The sequence below is a fragment of the Haliotis rubra genome, unplaced genomic scaffold (genome assembly GCF_003918875.1).
Source record: "Haliotis rubra isolate DU_JTF1 unplaced genomic scaffold, ASM391887v1 Scf115, whole genome shotgun sequence".
NCBI classification, from domain to species: Eukaryota; Metazoa; Mollusca; class Gastropoda; order Lepetellida; family Haliotidae; genus Haliotis; species Haliotis rubra.
Genome location: NW_025765059.1, coordinates 1,720,058 through 1,732,139, shown reverse-complemented (window position 1 = coordinate 1,732,139; position 12,082 = coordinate 1,720,058). Strand labels below are relative to the sequence as shown.

The 12,082-nt window shown below is 38.7% G+C and overlaps 1 protein-coding gene across 1 annotated transcript in view; it reads right to left on the bottom strand.

Moving 5' to 3' along the window:
* LOC124254571 (glutamate--cysteine ligase catalytic subunit-like) overlaps positions 1–9,213 on the bottom strand; it is a 32,845-nt gene extending 23,632 nt beyond the window's left edge. The window contains exons 1-7 of the mRNA XM_046688400.1: positions 8,901–9,213; positions 5,161–5,261; positions 4,072–4,191; positions 3,608–3,673; positions 2,411–2,524; positions 1,205–1,263; positions 362–579 (exon numbers count right to left, since the gene is read on the bottom strand). Coding sequence (XP_046544356.1) covers positions 362–579; positions 1,205–1,263; positions 2,411–2,524; positions 3,608–3,673; positions 4,072–4,191; positions 5,161–5,261; positions 8,901–9,050 — 828 coding nt within the window. The 5' untranslated portion in view covers positions 9,051–9,213. The remainder of the gene's footprint in view (positions 1–361; positions 580–1,204; positions 1,264–2,410; positions 2,525–3,607; positions 3,674–4,071; positions 4,192–5,160; positions 5,262–8,900) is intronic.
* Between the last annotated feature and the right edge of the window lie 2,869 nt (positions 9,214–12,082).

The window sequence follows — 12,082 nt, the reverse complement described above, 5'->3', positions numbered from 1 at the left end:
TTAAAAGCCATTGCCTGAGAACTAATTCTTATATTTCTCAAGCCTAACATAGTTACAATTCATGTAACAGCTTCATTGAGGTGACTTGTAGTACACAGGTGACAAAATCAATTTAGAGGAAGAGACATTAATGCTTAGCTTAACATTATTGCACTGAATGAAATGTTAAAAAAACAGAAACAGCTAACAAAGAACACTTTCACATCAGATATATATTGTAATTTTAGGCACGTTGTTGAAAATAAAGTTCTTTTCAACATGGTCAATGTGACCTAGAGGACAGTGTAAGCAGGGACTCTGCGGTGTTCTGTCACTGTGACCCAGAGGATGTGAGGTTTCTGAGAGTGCAATAAGTCCTTACCAGCATGGGACACAGTGTAGTCAGCTGATCATACAGTAGTCGAGCCTCGTCGATGTTGCAAGCCTGGAAGGTCACTTGAAGACATGAGTTGCCCATGCCGAAGCCCATACAGTCCATGTATATGTTGTCTGGTTTGGCCGCTCTCTGAGCCTCGCCATCGTCTCCCAGGACAGAAAAGTCTTCTATAAATGGATCTTCCGTGTTGACGTCCTTATACACTGAAGGATAGGCAAATAAAGAATTCTTCAATCATGCTAAATGTACAGATATATGAAATATATGTTTGGTATCAGTGATATGTCTACAATACCATGAGGGATGACCTTATTCATGTATAGTTGATGGATAGGCAAATGATGCATTCTGGAAACACCCTGAAGGTGCAGATATACATAATGTGATCTTGTAGCAGTGTTGTGTCTACGATACAATAGGGAGAAATGATGTCTTGCTACAATGTGGTGGATATTATGTCAACATAATTACTTCGGGGTTTAGTAACCATGGTAACAGTATGTAATAATGTTGTTTATGCGCTCAACTATGAATGAGCTTGCAGTTACATCAGTTAGTTAAATTCATTGTTCATGTGATGCCCACAAACAGAATAATATCAATCTTTCTGAAACATATTTTTCTTCCTTTGCAAATTCGTGAAACAGACTCGTATGATATGGTTAAATATTGTGATCTCATATGTGTCAATCATCGGGCAACATGGTTGTGAGGTATATTTCTTGCCTGATTTTCTGCAGTTTCAAAAGTTTTAAAGGACACAAAAAGAATGATGAGTAGTGTATCAATAAGAAGGTAGGAAGCAAGGTCATCAAAGTTACTCCTCACCTGGTACATTGATGGTTACTTTCTCTCCACGACGTTCCCTTATATTCCTTGTTAAAGTTCTGAAAGAGGATATGGTTCATCTCAGTTAAGGCTTCTGACACCTTGCATATGTACAATGCAGTCAATCATTTAACAGACAAACCTGTGAGGGATCGAAATTGTCCTTCATTTGTGTACCATGGCACAGCAAATATTGAAATGTGCCCCTTGGCACGACATCAAGTAATAGTCACCATGATTCTTTTCATGGAAAATGCAATAAATTTGACAAACTCAAATGATCCAAAATCTATTTTTGCACCCCATCAAACTGCTTATCGGTGGCACTTTCCATCTCACAGCCTAACATGGGAGTGGCCATTTTGAATGCCATTGTGCAAAACAGGAAATCATGTTTTGGATGGTAACATGATTGGTGGATTGGGCCCATGACAAATGACCTATTCTTGCAGTCATGAATGTGTTCAGGAGTTCTAGCTGTCACATTTTTAGGTTTACATGGTGTTTACTGATACATTAAACAAGAAATTGAAATGATATAATTGTTGTGATTACGTTTAATTAGACTGACTGACTGAGTTTTACGCCGCTTTTAGCAATATTCCAGGCAACATCACGGCGGGGGACACCAGAAATGGGCTTCACTCATTGTACCCATGTGGGGATTCGAACCCAGGTCTTCGGCTCGACGAGCCAACACTTTAAGCACTAGACTACCTCACTGCCCCACGTTTAATTAGATTATCAAAAGGTATGGGAACACTTATTTCTACCTCTGCTGTCTCTGTAGTTAAGCAAACATGGCCAATCAAACTTTTGACAATGCAATGTGTACATCTTTCATTGGATTATCAATCATATTTAAGACAAGTTATTTCAGAGTGGGACAGCAACAGAGAAACAAAACCTGATTCATCAAAACGAAAAATACAACCAGCAGGAGAGAAAGTTTCCATGTAAGATTACATGACTAAAGCAAGTTTGAAGATGATATTTAGTCATAACCATGAGGCTGTACCACAGAATATACTCATCTTATCTCGTCTTGAATAGGTCTAAATCATACACAGATAAACCTTTAGCCATGATGGGATCATTTTATGTTTTATGATGACATAACAAAAATATTTTAAAATCCTTTAATCATGTAATCAATATCACTGAACATGAACAAATTGAAGTGAAGTCAAGTAAGCATGACAGTACTTAAAGCGTGGATGACCACTGTTGATGGCTTCGTCAGGGAAGAAGAGAGATCGTGAAGCCCCAGATGTTGGCGTGGGCTCATATGTTGGCACAGTGAAATTGGGACACCCAAGTCTGAAAACAGACATTCTGTATGAGCAATGTTATCTATACTCAAGTCTCCATCTGCAAATAAGACACTTTAATGCATAATATATTCATAATGAAACTACATCAACTCACTCTTCAACTAATTAGTACCATCTAAGGTCTTGCTGCGAAGATATGCTCTGGACATGGTAGTACCACACTTTTCTATTTGGTTAATGAATATGGCTGATCAGAGGCATGGGTCATAAATACGATAGAAGTATTGGTTACATGCTCAACATCAAAACATCCTGCTTCTGGTATCGGCCAAACTGAAGAAATAAACACAAAGCTATTCAGGGACTTAGGCTACAAAGCCATTGGTTTGCATTTATGCTGCCATAAACCAACAAAAATGTAGGCCAATTCACTAACAGACTAGCATTTTCTGACTGCTTTGAGAGGTGGTTAGAAGTTTGAGCACTTAATAAGAATAAGAACAAATTCTTCATTGCATTTAGGTGTGGTGTTTTGGTCTAGTTTCTAACACCATTATTATGCAAATGATGTACAGAGTATGGATATGAAACATTACTCCAAATTGAAGTATAGAAGTTCTTCCTTCTCATCCAGAATGGCTGCTAGTAAAATGTGTGACCTTTGTTTTGCATATTGTTTCATGTGCTATCACTGATTTCATGCAGTTAGTTTTTAACACATTTTTCTGTGTTTATGATAAAAGAAACAGTTTCAGAGAACATTATCACAATTATAATTGACTTAGTTGTTACATATGTTATATTTGGGAATACACTTTCTTGGATTCTCCCATCTCGGATTCCACACTCTGTGAGGACTCAAACTAGTCAAAGCTAACAAAGAACTAGAATCTGTACTTTACTGAGAAAGTGTAATCCCAAATATAACATATGTTACATTTGACCACTTTCTAAATGGCATTGTGTATTCATGACAATTCACTTCAATATGTTTTGCATTTATTCAGTCATTAACATAAAAAATTATGTGCATACAGTACTTAAATGTGACATGCATATTTCTAGTTTGCACAATATCATATGAATTGAAAATGAAATTATACTGAAGTCAGTTTTTAAGTAAACCTACCTGGGAAAGACTGTGATGGACATGGCTTCCTCATCTGGCTCAAGCAGCGATTGGATCTCCTCCCGTCTAGAAAACAACAAACGTGTAGAAGATACTTTGTCTTTTCTTGACAACTAACATGTTTGTGTCATCTTGGACCTGACAAAGTGAATACTTTCAGTTTCAGGAGAATGTCCTAGTTATTAAGACATTTGCCCAATAATGATGGTGTCAGAGAGGCAGAGACTGGTTCTGGTATACACTGATTGTATATTACAGGGGCGGTGGGGTAGCCTAGTGGTTAAAGCGTTGGCTCGTCACGCCGAAGACCCGGGTTCGATTCCCCACATAGGCACAATGTGTGAAGCCCATTTCTGGTGTCCCCCGCCGTGATGTTGCTGGAATATTGCTAAAAGCGGCGTAAAACTAAACTCAGTCAGTCAGTCAGTATATTACAATTTTTCATTTCCAATGTTCCTGCATACCTCAGTTTCATGCTTCTTTCCACCAGGTTGAAGTGAGCCATGAGACAGCCATATGGTTTGCCTGGAGTGCCCTCTACCATGTAGTCGGCATACTCAGGGTGCCAAGTTGCTGGGTAGTCCCTGGAGAAACAACTCATTGTCAGAAGCATGTCAGTTAGATGCTGTTTTTAATATCGTTATTACAACTAATACAAGAATATAACTGTACAGAGAACAAAGTTTTCGAAATGTCCTATTCAACCATTAATTCTTCACTTCATACATTCAAGTACAAGTGAGCATAAACATTTCAAATAAATAATCTTAAACCAGACAATTTCCTCCGATATAAGCATGATGTGTGTCTGTGGTGTTACCATGTCACAGTTTAACATGGAACCCTCCACAGACACATCTCAAAGACAACCAATTTGGATGTTAATCACTCTAATGTCTGGACCAGACTTGATCATTGAAAAACTAACATAGCTGAATTTTTGCCAAGTGCCAAAAACGAAACTGTAAGAGTTCCGCCCATGACCCCCGCTTGAAATGTATTCTACTTATTATTATTATTTCAAGGGTTTGGGTTTTGGGTTTTAGGGTTTAGATTTAGCATTATGTTAGGTTTAGGGTTAGAGTTAGGGTAGGCTTTCTTTAAAAACCACCTATACTTACTATACATCTTACTACCCTTCTTAGGTATAGAATGATGAAAAATGAGGGTTACGGGCGGTAATTTTTTCTAACGAAACGGTTCAAGCTTAAAAAATGACGAACCAATTGCAGCACCTGACACATGAATCATATTGGATCCTGACACACCTTCATAAATATTTTTACAGTTTGCATGATATTATGAGAGGCACATGTTTTGCATGTGCATTTCAGTACGCTAAACCATGATCGCCTGTTTGGACCAAGTTTTAAAAAATTGCCCTTGGATTTAGGACGTATATAATTAATGCTTGTGTATATATGATACAAATTTGATATTGGGGCTTTCCAGGTATTGAGAGACAGATACATAATGACCACAAATCTGGTCAAGAAACGAGGATTGTTGAACAAACACCTGTTGCTAACCAACTGGTCACCACCTAAACGTACTTAGTCTGCCTCTGGACCAGGGCCTGAAGGACATCCTGAGCTTTGAGAGACAACTGGGTCTTCTTCTTGCTGTGGTCAAACTTCACCAACATGTACTCAACCTGAAGAGAAATGCATGCATTATGACCTCTTAATTTTCCCTTGGGTAAGAGATTTCTTTTCCCCCCATCGCAATATCTGAGCTCTAAACTTTGAGGAAATAGGAACATATCGGATAAATATATATAACAAAATATTTACATGTGTGGGGAATGTCAACTCAAATAGTAACTTCTTGTCACCTACTGACAATGTTCATCATGTCTATATAGTTAGAACAAAATAATACCACAGGTAAAGTGGCTGAACCTTCAAATGTGAAGACCCGTGAAGATCTGGGGTAGAATAGGTCTTCAACAACCCATGTTTGCCACACAAGGCGACTATACTTGTCGTAAGAGGCGACTAACAGGATTGGGTGGTCAAGCTCGCTGACTTGGTTGACACATGTCATCGGTTCCCATTTGCGCAGATCGATGCTCATGCTGTTGATCACTGGATTGTCTGGTCCAGACTCGATTATTCACAGACCGCCGCCATATAGCTGGAATATTGCTGAGTGCGGCGTAAAACTAAACTCACTCACTCAAATGTGAACATTGTGATATATCATACAGAGGGGCAGTGTAGCTTAGTGGTTAAAGCGTTCGCCTGTCACGCTGAAGACCAGGGTTCAATTCCTCAAATGGATACAATGTGTGAAGCCCGTTTCTGGTGTCCCCAGCCATGATATTGCTGGAATATTGCCAACACTAGAGGAGAAAAACTGAACTCACTCAATCCCTTACTCATACAGAAAGAGAAGGAAAGAAGGTACTTCAAATAATTGATATAATACTGAATAAAAAGGATTCTTATAAAATGTTCTCAGAACATATTTTATATATGTGTTTTGGGAAGACCTGACTTTTGGTAGAATATGAAGAAATAGACCATGATCACAACTGGTAAGTAATATTCCCAAGGAACCATGGTAACACAACCAGGATTCTTGGATTCCAGTCAAATTTATGAAAACAATCTTTTCAAACTTTTTTCGTTTAAGTGATGATTAACTACATGACCTGGAAATGGGTTTCCATGGTTACTGTTTTTCAAACAGAGATCAGAATAACGTTATTAATGATTAGATTGTGGTATAAATGATGAGCCTAATAAAGCAAAAATAAACTCTATGAAATATTTACTACCAGAAGAAATGAAAGTCAGATTGTTTACAAATAAAGTAAAAGAACGTTCTATGAAATCAATTCACAGAATGGAACTAAGACAATTTTGTAAGTGCTTTGCCAACATACTGCATGACATATATTTGACATAGGTATGTGTTCTACTCTCAGAGTGTGGTCTCGGCCAAACAATGTACTAGAATTTGAATTTTACAGAGTAAGCATAGTCTCTAACATAAAATATGTTATACCTGACTGCTTTCTTAAGGCATGAATGCTTGCAGCAAGTGCAGAAATGGGCTCAATGTAAGTGCCCAGTATTTATCTCCGTCAGCTTATGCTTGATGTATTAAGAACACACTCAATATACACAAATATATTTGTAATCGAATACTTCAATGACGAAGAAAACAATATTCACATACAGTTTTAATTCACATTAATATGAAATTTGTAAAACATCAGTTTAAATAAGAACATCATTTATTCATGTTCATACAACTAAAACATTACACAAAAACTCAAACCTTTCATGCAGGTGTTTACAATGAACATAAGGGTGATATTTATCTTATGCCCTTACAACTTCGTATGACCTCATTTAATAACATTTGACCTGTGAAGATCAGGGTTAGGGTCTTCAGTAACCCATGCTTGTTGTAAGAGGCGACTAACGGGATCAGGTGGTCAGGCACACTGACATGGTTGACACATGTCATCGTATCCCAATTGCGTGTGATGTTGATCACCAGATTGTCTGGTCCAGACTTGATTATTTTCAGACTGCCAAGTGCCATCATATAGCCGAATATTCCCAAGTACAGCGTAAAACTCACTTTAATAACATTTATTTATAAAAACAATTTTAAAAAGTCTCTATAAATTTACCTGACATGTTCAAGTAACCGGCACTGTGACCATATTTGGATTATGAAATTTTGAACCAATTTGGTAAAAATGGCTGCTGGGGAAACAGGTCCAAAATCAAGATTATGTTTTCAATCTTGTCACTCTTAATGTCAAACATTAATAACATTCCATGCACGATTGTATCCAGCTGAAGTGAATAAAAAATATACAAAAAAAAAATAACATTCCATGCATGAATTCATCTTTTCAAAAAAGAACACATCATGTATAAAATGTATATTTTAAAGAATTTCAACAACAAGTCGAGATAAAAATTTTTTATCTGAGATGTTTGATTAACAAAAACATGACTGCCCCCTCAGGCTCATATGTCATGGAAAAATGTCTCATAAAGAGGAGAGGAGTAACCAAAATATGATTGTCTCAAGACCTATCTCCCTTTACGAACACTCCCCCCAACCCCTCTTCCCCTACAATGGGCCTAAATTATAACCTAGACCCTAACCAGTGGTAAGGTTGTTAATGGCATCAATGCAACAATAACCATTTCAGATAACAGAATACTGCACCAGGGGACCTGGACAATCCTTTATCATGGCAATCTCCACTAAAATATTTTGCGCAGACTCCTATCCAAATGTTGGGTAACCCCATACCCACCATCCTCGATAATCTCCAGGGTATACGTTCCAATAAATCTCCATTATACCCTGGATGCATCTACTGCTTGGCCCGATAATTTTATTACCTCCCTTGGTTGGCTTTTTATCCAGTCAGGTGTCTACGCTGGGAAGTTGAGCGTACCAATCACAAGGTTTCTATCATAACTCACTTTCGCTTGTTTTACCTAACCGATTAAACTTGGCAATACTATTGTTGCAGAGGTACTTTGAAAGAGGTAGAAGGAGTTCTTGCATATATATTTTAAAGGTTTCAGGCTTGTCAGTTTGGCTGTATGATTCCCCCCCTACATCTGAATCGCACAGCAAGTAAACCTTCGCAGCAGCGGCTGCTACCTTTGTTGACACTGGCAAGTTCAATTGTAACGGCTTATTTGACTGGTTACAGTGAGAACTTGTCCTCATTAAAGCAAATCTATGACCAACGAAAATATACAATGTATATGATTTGAATTATCAGTAGCACGGACATGGAATTCAATGAATGTTTCAAATGTACAATGAATGAATTATGGAAATATAAAATGAAGGAATATGCGAATGTTGGAAGCAGATAGTGAACATAATAGTGATGTGAATAACTTGGTATTAAAAAGAAAGACAGGAAGAATTTGAATTTAGTGCTAAATAATCAGTTACTGAGTTAGAGACATATGGTACTGTGTTGTCTGAAGTTCTGTACCTATTAATGGCAATCTGGTTTGGGACAAAATAGGTATGTTTAAGGTATTTTAGTTGGGTACGAACTACATGGAGACGGATCGCCTAGTATCAAATCTGTTGTTTCAAATATAGTATACTTCATGACAGTATATTGGCAAGACAATCACTCCAAACCATGATTTTTTACAGAATAAAACCCGATTGTGTCTGGTAGAAAACGACCTGTCCCACTGGGCCCCCCAATGGCCGTGGTGATGACCTATATATTACAACAAGATATGAGCATATTTTCAATATGACGTATCAAAAGTAGCCTCACCTCGTCTCCCCAGTAAAGAACATCACGGGTTCGTCCTTTTAATTTCTTGTACTGAGTGATAAACTGCTTGATGCCATGCTTACGAACATGCTCAGCGTGTCGCTTCGTCTCTTCCCAAGTCAAAGGCGAACCTTCCGATAACAAACCCATTCCTCAGGACTTGATGAGCGATCTGCACAGATACACCGCGCAAATGCTATTGCTGATATAGTTGGGATTGTTACACAAACGCAAAATGACTCTAAATGTCTGCTGACATAATACACTTCACAGGCGATCAGATCTGTTCTGTTGTGATGTTTATATCCTGCACTTAAATTGATGTCATCAAATATTTTCCTAGTAACTGGTTATATCATATACTGCATCTGGTAGTCGTCTGCCTGATTGCAAAAAACAAATTATTAATTTCTGTGTTCAGTTGGTTAATCTGACAACACTTTAGAGGATGCATGATATTTTTAGTAGTATTATATTACACTGATATTACATATATTTGATATCAAGGTGATCTTTATGTATAGATCTGTACGCTTCTAACATCATATGACACGTGGAATAGCCCGCTGATCATAAAAACAAAAAGACAAATATCATTATTTACCCATTTGACGTTTCGTACTGAATAATTCACCCTAACAGAGAAGTACTTTGCTTGCTTTGTTGAAACCATAGATATTAAATCTGTGAAACGTTGATGGGCGTCAAAGGATTTTTTTTAGAAAGTTGCTCATTGAAAATGTAAAGAGTCAAAACAATACCATGTAAAAATGTTTAAATTGGAAAATAATATTTCCTTTTCATTATTTTGTTTTTTGCAGAACAATTCAAATAACTTTCACGATTTGTGGTTTTGCCGTTTTGACTAAGATTTACTGACATATATATATGATACGCGTATCTTGTAAGTTCAAAAAAGCTTGTTAAATCATAAGCAAACTATATTTGTCGAAAAAGCATTAATGAGAAGAGATCTCTAAAGGTATCTGTGCCTCAAACAATAACGAATGAGTGTGCAAACAAAACAAATATGTGATGTTGGGGAGTGATCTTAAAACTATTCGGAATAGTTGTTACACTACTATCATGTTGACAAATGATGAAATGCAATGCGCATGTTCACTGGAAAGCACCCAAATGACTCAGCAAATATTGGAGACTTCCAGAAGGGTTGTTTCAGCGTTAGTGTACATAACACATGCAGAAATTGCTATGTCATTGAAACAGACTGAAGTCGAGTCAGCAGCTGTAATGGATTCGATGTGTTTTTCACTCCAGGAAACTTGAAAAGACGTTGTAGCGATAATGCAAGTCATCGTTTATTGATAAAAAAAAACTGCGAAAGGAAACCACGCACAGACGCACTTCAGGGCCCACTTCAGGTCTCATCTGCAATCTACTGGCAACAATGAGCTAGTGTATGATTGCTGATCCAGCAAAAGAGTATGTTCATTCAATTCTGTATCAAGGCAGGAGCACGTGATGTTATGCTTGACTGATATTTATTTCTATCAACATGCAAATATTAACGTAAAGGGACTGAACTGTCGTGGAGAGAACTATACTTTATATATCCCTCGAGTTCAAAATGTTCTGAGAGATACAGATCTATTACCGCCCGACTTTAGTAAGAGAGAAAATGTAAATGACATGAAGAAAAAAGGCAAACTGTTGTGCGAATGACTGCACTCCACATTCCAGTAGTTGATAGATGGAGGAGTGGGTGAGACGATAGCTAGTTGATAGATGGAGGAGCGGGTGAGACAATAGCTAGTTGATAGATGGAGGAGCGGGTGAGACAATGGTTAGTTCAGTAGTTGATAGATGGAGGAGTGGGTGAGACAATGGCTAGTTGATAGATTGAGGAGTGGGTGAGACAATGGCTAGTTGATAGAGGGAGGAATGGGTGAGACAATGGCTAGTTGATAGAGGGAGCGGCAGGTGAGACAATGGCTAGTTGATAGAGGGAGGAGTGAGTGAAACAATAGCTAGTTGATAGATTGAGGAGTGGGTGAGACAATGGCTAGTTGATAGAGGGAGGAATAGGTGAGACAATGGCTAATTGATAGAGGGAGAGGCAGGTGAGACAATGGCTAGTTGATAGAGGGAGATGTTTGTGAGACAATGACTAGTTGATAGAGGGAGGAATAGGTGAGAAAATGGCTAGTTGATAGTGGGAGAGGCGAGTGAGACAATGGCTAGATGGTCGAGGGAAGAGTGAGTGAGACAATGGCTAGTTGATATTGTGAGGAATGGTGAGACAATGACTAGTTGATTGAGGGAGGAATAGGTGAGACAATGGCTAGTTGATACAGGGAGGAATGGTGAGAATGGCTAGTTGATACAGTGGTTGATGGCTAGTTGATGGAGGAAAATGGTGAGACTGGACTAGTTGATAGAGGGAGGAATAGGTGAGACAATGAGATAATGGCTAGTTGATAGAGGAAGAGGTTGAGAACAGTTGATGGAGGAAGATGGGTGAGACAATGGCTAGTTGATGGAGGGTGAGATAATGGCTAGTTGATAGAGGAGGTGTGAGAGAATGGCTAGTTGATAGAGGGAGGTGTGGGTGATAATGGCCAGTTGATAGAGGGAGGTGTGGGTGAGATAATGGCTAGTTGATAGATGGAGGAGCGGGTGAGACAATGGTTAGTGCAGTAGTTGATAGATGGAGGAGTGGGTGAGACAATGGCTAGTTGATAGATTGAGGAGTGGGTGAGACAATGGCTAGTTGATAGAGGGAGGTGTGGGTGAGATAATGGCTAGTTGATAGAGGGAGGTGTGGATGAGAATGGCTAGTTGATAGAGGGAGGTGTGGGTGAGATAATGGCCAGTTGATAGAGGGAGGTGTGGGTGAGATAATGGCTCGTTGATAGAAGGAGGTGTGGATGAGAATGGCTAGTTGATAGAGGGAGGTGTGGGTGAGACAATGGCTAGTTGATAATGAGAGTGGCAGGAGAGACAGCGGCTAGTTGATGGAGGGAGGTGTGGATGAGTCAATGGCTAGTTGATAATGAGCATGGCAGGTGAGAGAACGGCTAGTCGATGGGAGGGAAGAGTGGGTGAGACAATGGCCCGTTTATTCCCATACTGCCTACAGGTTAAAACAACATGATACGGTCCAGTGATCAGGAAGTGAATACACCGATCTGACCTGTTCTACCCCTGCTAAGATGAACTTG